General features: G+C 31.5%; 1 protein-coding gene across 1 annotated transcript; it reads right to left on the bottom strand.

Moving 5' to 3' along the window:
- Positions 1-5,449: 5,449 nt before the first annotated feature.
- LOC122606789 (adenylylsulfatase HINT3) lies at positions 5,450-8,432 on the bottom strand. Its single transcript, XM_043779644.1, has 7 exons — positions 8,091-8,432; positions 6,862-6,917; positions 6,551-6,608; positions 6,390-6,456; positions 6,122-6,177; positions 5,954-6,007; positions 5,450-5,772 (listed from the first exon to the last, which is right to left on the bottom strand). Exons 1-7 carry the CDS (start codon positions 8,280-8,282, stop codon positions 5,641-5,643), a joined length of 615 nt encoding a protein of 204 aa, XP_043635579.1. The 5' UTR covers positions 8,283-8,432; the 3' UTR covers positions 5,450-5,640.

Raw genomic sequence — 8,432 nt, 5'->3', positions numbered from 1 at the left:
TTTGAAAAGAATTGTGTAAGAAAAAGGATTTGTTTGTGGAAAGATGAAGCAAAGGGAAATAGTTGTACTTGAGATATAAGATAAAGTAACGGGTTGGTGATGGTTGTAGATGACAGACGAATGTGATTGGTGTGTTTTTTTGATTAGGATCTAGAAACTTCTGTTGTGGAAGAAAGTCAAAAATTAAAAAATAAAAATAAAAAAAGTAATGTGCATCTTTATGGTCAACTAGTATTTGGCATTGTAATGGAATTTCCATGTGGTTTACACATCATGGAAATTAATTATTTTTTTAGTTTTTTGAACTTTCAACCATAAGAAAATAATCATGAATCGTCTTTCGTTTTATTTATAAAGTCAAAATTATTGACCGGTTATATGAATTGAGTTAGATAACGTATTGTTTGTAAAGATCACAAATGAATGTTGAATTGCTAGCTAAGGATGTTGAATTGGTAAAGAAGGTTAAGACAAGTTAAATGAGTATTTTGCATATAGAAATTTTATGTGATTTAGTAATTTTGGATATCTTTATAAGTTATTTAGACATGATAAATGTTACTCAACTTAAAAACATAATTTGTTAACTCATGACTTGGAACGTTGTTCGACTCGTAAGAACTAATACATTTTTTTTATATACATTAGAGTATATAATATTGTATATAATTATATATATGTGATGTCTTTAGAACAAAATATAAGTTAATTATCTTAATACATTAACAAAATATTACATATTCAATAGTCTTGAGTCATAAACTTATAGTTTAGCTTCAAATTCGAATTAAAAAATGAAATAAAATACATATATAACATATAAAATAGTATACCAATACATATAATATTTATTATATAACCATAAGGGTTTAAATAACATTAAATATCAATGATATCATCATGTATATAGATATTTGAACTAATAAACCCCAGAGAAATCTTAGTCTAGGACCCCTTGTGGGGTAGCGTTGGTGGTTCGACTTGATGTTCTCCAACGTTTACAAGTACAAACACCAAAAGAGCATACGGGAAACTCTTTTGGAGGACATTTCATAGATTTACAATTATTATGCTTTTCACATTGTTTAAATACTGAACTTAAAGACTTGAAGTCCGTCTGACCTGTTAAAAAAAAAAACTATGTATAACTTAATTAAATGACATGAAAGTTATGTGTGTTTGTATATAAAACGTGTAAGTTATAAGGTTAATAGATGAATACGTGAATATATACGTGTGTGGCAGTGTGGGGTTATTTATGCTAAACAAAAGAATGATTTACCCAAAACAAAGATCAAAATGAGAATGAAGAAGGATGTTCGAGGGGATAGTTTGTTCATTCCGACGATGGTAAAATGTGATTGATTTACTTAAAAGTTGTAAGTGAAAATGATGCTTAATATATATATGAAAATTTTTTTTGTATTTGATTAAATGAATAATATTCTATACATTAATGTTTTTATTAAATTGTATTTGCTATGTTAAAAAAAATATCTTATCTTATCTTAATCTTAATCTTAATATATACTATAAGACAGTTGAACTAATGACTTATTAACCAATCAAATCGCTCAATTTCATCAAATTCACTTTCGCTTATATCATCATTTAGATTAACTATAAATTAAAAATCCTAATAATCATTATCCAAATATATTATTATATTAGTATTTATATTATTTTGTAGAAAAAATCTCCTTAATTTACCCTTTTTTATTTTCCATCAATAATTTACACTTTTTAGCCCTGAATACTTAATTTATATTTATTTTTAACCTCAACTTGAGAAAAAATTTTTAAAAATCTACAATTATTTAATTAGTTAAATTTTTTATCAATATATTAAATATTGTTTACGAAAAATTATTTCAAAACCTAATGACTTATTAACAAATATTAGATTAGATTTTATAAATTATAAATATTAATATATAGTTTAATATTTAAGACAATTTGAACTCTAGATACATATCCAAAGCATAATAACAGATGACGATATATAACATCTTTATCTTAAACACAATAGGAATCACAAAACATGAAACAGTCACAGAACAGAACACGATTTACAACACAGGGTTACTTGAATACTAAATCGAAGTCAATATTAACTCTATTCAAGATGCATTATATCTCTCAAATTAAAAAGGTACATATATATATATATATATATATATATATATATATATATATTTGTATATTAGGTTTGCGTATTAATGTTTAAAGTTACCATTGTCACTCAAATCAAGAAACCTAATTGTTATCAAAGAGTATAAAAACAATCTTAATTGTTATGTAATTATCATAGGAAAAGTGATTGAAAATAAACCTATGCGTGTTATGGGTCCGCATCATGATCACATACATATATTTGAATGTCAAATACATGATCAAAAGTATGTTTATATTTTAATTCTTAATTATCTTTCATAATAATATCACATTATGAGTACAACTGATTTCAAAAAGTTATATAATAGAGAAATTATTATAACATGTGCCTTGTCGAATGAACACGACAAACAATTTCATCAATATATCTCAGCTAATAATGACAGTGACGAACATATGATTATTGTACTACAACTTGCAAAGTGTAACACTTAAAATCTTATATCTTCAAAATTATAAATTTTATGACTTAAATATATGTAGATCTAATATTGATAATATCGTAAACCCCATGTTCAGTGTTGGATACGGGTCTAAAATCTAGTTGTATTCCAAAGTTAAACGTTTGTCATAAATTAGTTATGTACGTTTTGATTTTTTTTCCCTAAAAGGCTATAATAACGAAATAAGTACATGATCTTTTGACTTAATAAATTATTTAAATACTCCATACGTTCCATTTTAATTTTTTAAATTTGACTTGTTAAGTTTTTTACCTTCAATCTTGACCGTAAATATTTTTGTTTGCATTTTTATAACACTTGATATATAATATATGAATAGATTGAGTTTTAAACATACTTTTCATTGATATAATTTTTATCAACTAATATATAACACAAATAAAAATATTAACGGTCAAAGTTTAAAGTAAAAAACTTGAAATGTCAAACTAAGACATTTAAAATAGGATGGAGGGTAATTGTTTTACATAAATGATGAATCTCGTGTCTATACATAACTAGAATTATGTAACTATATTTTGACATATTTGACAATAATTATCCGGAGTGTAGTCACTGGCGAAACTCCTAGCTTTTTATCGCAATAATTATCCCCCTCTTTCAGAATTGAATTACTCGTACATCCTTTCGCTTTTCTTGGTTTTATTTATGAAAACATTTTAATATTTAGGGTAGAAACTAAACACTAACCATTTTACTCGAATCTAGTTATGTTGCAACACTATTAAGCTTGTATGGGAAATATTGGAAAGCGAGTTGTATTTTGCACATGAATCTGGTGATCAATATCAACTTTCTCCATATGCAAATGGAAGCTTTACAATATGTAATTCCAAAATACATTAACAAACCTTCAAAATCTTCAAATGCCACAACAATACTTCCATTCAAAACAATTGATTTATCATTGGCCTTTAGAAGAAGAAAGAAAACTGACATCTAAGGCCCTCTTTGTAGGAAGTGACTGATGAGATGTTGGCTTAGAGATTCAAGATCGAATTTTGATTCTTTGTAATTTCGGGCATTTACCTCTTAAGCATGTAGGCATATGTGTTATCACTTCTGTTCTGCATGAGTGCGGGGTTCCAACTTCCAACATAATAGCCTCCTTGGATGTCACTACTAGAGTTCGAAATCTTAACATTTAACATTTGCCGTTTAAAAAAAGAAAGAAAACTTTAAAACGTCAAATAATTTATACAAGCAAATATAGGTTTGTGCTAATGAACCAAAAGATTGTTGTATATAGAGATAAAAAAGAATTTGAGGTTTCAATGACTGATACAGTATTGAAAGGCGAAAGGAGTAACTATTATTTTTGGGCGCTGATATGTTTACGGATCTAGTACAAGGAAAAAACCAGTAAAAGACAACAATACCCTTTAATCATTATATCATTTATTCGTCTATTCAACAATCTTCGCAGTTGGATACTTGCTCCACCGTCGCCTCACATCTGCTCCTAAGATATCATATCCCCCCACACACATATGTATCATGTATGTGTGTCTATATATATATATATATAGAGAGAGAGAGAGAGAGAGACAGAGAGGAAAGTTATTTTTAGTACACGGGTTTGAAAAAGTACAAAGGTACAATGTATTTCCTTTTTTTTTCTTCCTTCTTCCTTCTATCTCCGACCACCACCATGATCCTCCGGCGAGACTTACACATGTGTAAGTACAAATTTTTTTAGGTAGATCACCCATCACCGGTCACCCCTATGACCTATCACCCATATTGAATTTAGAATAGTGGCATTTTTTCTATGACCTATCACCCTCAATGACCTATCACCCCCACCAACTTTGGTTTATGAATATCCTTAAGGGCGAAACCCGCTCCGAATGATAATTTTTATTCAACCTGTACTTACACATGTGTAAGTCTCGCCGAAGATGGACGCCATCGCCGGAGGATCATGGTGGTGGTCGGAGATTAAGATGGTGGTGGTCGGAGATGGAAGGAAGAATGAAGAAGGAGGAAATATCTTGTACTTTTGTACTTTTTCAAATCCTTGTACTACAAATAACCCACCCCTATATATATATATATATATATATATATATTGTGTATGATTATGAGATCGATCTGAAACATTGTGGGAACCAAAAAGCTTCAAGGCGACAAGTTTAGATGGTTGATGACGACAAATATGTATTCATGTCTTTACAAACACGGTACTACAAGAGTACAAGTCTACAACACGTCAAACTCGGGAAGTAATTACACATCCCTGTTTTTCCTCACATTAAATTAAATCGTAAAAACCGGTGTTTCACTACAATTTCTGACACGACAGAAGCGAGGCAGGATGGTAGAGGTGAGACATAAGTCCTACAACCGTCAACATAAGGGGTTAAGGGTGAACCTTTAAATTTATATGATAGTTGGATTGTTCCCAATAGTAAGGCAATGTAATATATGAATTAAGTTCCAACGCAGCATCATATCGAAGGAATTCATGGAGCAGTGCCAATGGACCTGTCTGAGTCTTTCGGCCACCAAGATCAAGATAGACGGAGATCTGGTCGTTGGGTTTTTTTAGAATGGTAATGCTCTTTTGGAATGGTAATATTTTTTGGGGATGGATATGGTCAACATAAAACTTGTACTAAGACAATACCAACTCATACGTACCAAGCTATTGCTGAAGATGGGTTTGTGGATAAGGGTATTTTATCTTGTGATAGATTTTGTTTGGCAGACAGCAGAATTTTTGATACTCCTTGGTCCTTGTATAGTCGTGCTGACCCTAGCCGGAAACGATAATTCGTTGACATTTGAAGTACGTTCACACTCGGATATAAGCTGGAACACGAAAACTATTTGTAAAACCCAACTGGGAACCAGGAGAACACACTGCAGAGCTCACTCCAATTTTGTACATACAAGATACAACCAACTTAACAAAAATAGAAAGAACAAAAAAAAGAAGCAAAAGTTTTGGATAGAATTACAAACAAGGAAACCAGCCCAGCGATAGTAAGACCATCTGCTAACTTCCAATGAGAGTGGTTCCGTGATCTTTGCTATCTTCAAACCCATCCATAAATGACAACTGTTGTCTAATGTCCTTAACAAGATGCAAGGCCTCTTCGTCTAGCTTCAGGGAATGTCTCTGCAAACTCTGTCGAAGTTTTAAACAAAAAATGGAACTTAAATGGCAAGAAACGTTGTGTTCCTAATTGTTCACAAGTTAGTTTGCTAACAATGAGGGGTTATAATTTTATTCTATGTATAAATATCTGTCTTGTGGTAACCATATTAGAATTTAGAAAGGTAGAACTTAAAATAGTTATATAGCATACCTCAGAAGCCCATAGACAGTCTCGTGCCCTGCGAGGAATTATATGGATGTGTGTCTGAATCAAAAACAATAACAAGAAAATCATCAGTTTCTTCGACATTGTTTAAAGTAATATTTGCTTCCTAACAAGAATCGGGTAAAACACGACTTTTTGGTTCATGATGCTTACATGAAATATTACTTGACCCGCAGCCACGCCATTGTTGACTAACAAGTTGAACGAATCTGAAATGTCAACGCTAACAAGGTTATTCAATAACACTTTACTATTTGGGAAATGATCTTAAAGGTACTTCTGAACTTTTTTTCAACTATTATAATGAGTTTCTTCAAAAGAAACTGATGACAAGAAGTATCAGAAGTCAGAACAATGTTAAGCAAACACTATGGAAGATTAACAAATCAAATCACTATATAAAGATTCACAACAGCATTACCAGCACCAGTTGCTTTCATGACAGCCTTACTAATATAAGGGACTTTTGAGCACATGGCAGCCACCACCTACACGGTTACGATATTATTCTTGTATAAGTTGGAGCTTAATGCGGTTTACATGATTCATTATCTTCCAAATAAAAATAAAACAAAAACTTACAGATGGAGGAGTTGCTACCAGAGATGGAAAGTGGCATCGTGGAACTATAAGACAGTGCCTGATAAGATTGCAAGATAAATTAACTTGTGCACAATACACTGTAGTAATCCCGAGAATGTTGTAATGTTAAAACTACACGAGTCAATGTTTTGTAAGTCACCCAGTGTCATAATTTTCTTCTAACATAAAAATGTATATCTGTGAATCGCTTTTTCGATTTTAACAATTACAAGAAAACCAAAATTCCACAAACAAATTCATACAAAACAATGCAAAAGAATTTCACTGCATATATGCAGATGATACCTTACCCAGGGCTCACGGGATTGTTATCCAAAAAGCATACACATGAATCATCTTCGTATAGCTGTAGGCAGATGAAATCCAAAGAATATAAGAAAAATGGGTATTGAATGGACCATTGCTAATAAGTTAGACTTGAGTTAGGTCACAGAATTGAAGCATGGATGGATAACTGGATATATCTTATCAGTTAAGAAAAGCACACTATTGTTGAAATATCACAGCTTTGTGTTCATTACTAAATGATATGTACGTGACTACATATAAGTAAATCAAACATGATAATCACAAGTAAAACAAGAGTAAAAGACCAACATAAATGCCGAACTTGTGAATGCTTATCAAAACTAGTAAGCTTAAATGGTGTGATACTTACAACATACCACGTGGGAGACTACAAAACATTTGTCACATGATTTGCTTACTTAACCTTTACAATTCCTTTTTTAAATCCTTATAGTAGATGTGTCAAAGACTACTATCTAGATCTAACACCCCAATTGGGGTAGCCTGACGGGTTGGGACTTGGATTTCTCTGCTGGAGATTCCACCCAACTTTTATCTATAAAGACTGCAACACTGGACCTAGGCATTATGCACATAGTGAAAATGCTCACGTTTCCCGGTACGAGTGGATACAGTCCGTAGCCAGCAACTGCGTAAGTCTAAACATTGACTTTTACATATTATCCTTAAGGCAAAACGTTCTCACTAAGCCCGTCAGAGTTATTCAGAGTTATGGGTATGCTTAGCAAAACTAGCCGAAGCTGGTAACTTGTAGCTAGAGCTTTTGTTTATACAACTTATTTTGGCAAAGTAGCTGAAAGTATAACCGATAAATGTCAAACGACACACATATAAGACCGAAAGTCTAAAATACAATCAAAATGAGGGAGTATTTAACTAATTTATCATTTCAACCATAAACCCAAGCTCTTGTAAGCTCTCATAACTTCTCCCTTGATTATGCCTATATAACGAAAACTTTACTTACATCGATACGAATACCTACATATATTCACATTATGATTTCTTTAAAACCCCTAAAGAATTCAACAAATTTTCAAAAATTACTTAATTTAATCACAAACCCATCAAAAATTAGGCCTAACTTACAAAACTAAAACATACCCAATGCATGATTATTCAAAAAGCTAAAACCTTTGCACAAAACAGAACCAAACAAAGAAACCCCAATAAACTATACATATAGATACATACATACATATATATATACCTTCAAAGCAGGTGAGTCGCCACGAATAATTTTACAAAAAACACAATCATTTTCTTCTTGTTTCTCAGAATCGCAATGAGAAGGCGATACAACTGATGATGATGAAGATGACGGGGATGAATCTTTTTGGGTTTCAAATGGAATAAGATGGGCTGAAATTATTGATAAACGACGTCGTTGTGTAGCTTCCATTATTAGATATAATATATAAATAGATATATATTATCAAGAAAATGGGTTGAAGTAAAATAAGAAAAAGAGAAGTGGTGGTTTGGGGGAGATGTAGGAAGCGAAAGACATCAAGGATTTGGGAAGCTAAAATTGTGATGACATGTGAAAGAA

This window comes from Erigeron canadensis, chromosome 7 (genome assembly GCF_010389155.1).
Source record: "Erigeron canadensis isolate Cc75 chromosome 7, C_canadensis_v1, whole genome shotgun sequence".
NCBI lineage: Eukaryota > Viridiplantae > Streptophyta > Magnoliopsida > Asterales > Asteraceae > Erigeron > Erigeron canadensis.
This window is presented reverse-complemented; position numbering and strand designations above follow the sequence as displayed.

Coding starts and splice junctions, on each gene's coding strand:
- LOC122606789 (XM_043779644.1), bottom strand. CDS start 8,282: ATGGAAGCTACACAACGACGTCGTTTATCAATAATTTCAGCCCATCTT. Junction 6,918..8,090: donor GCGACTCACCTGCTTTGAAG/GTATATATATAT, acceptor ATCTGCCTACAG/CTATACGAAGATGATTCATG. Junction 6,178..6,389: donor CATGAAAGCAACTGGTGCTG/GTAATGCTGTTG, acceptor TTGACATTTCAG/ATTCGTTCAACTTGTTAGTC.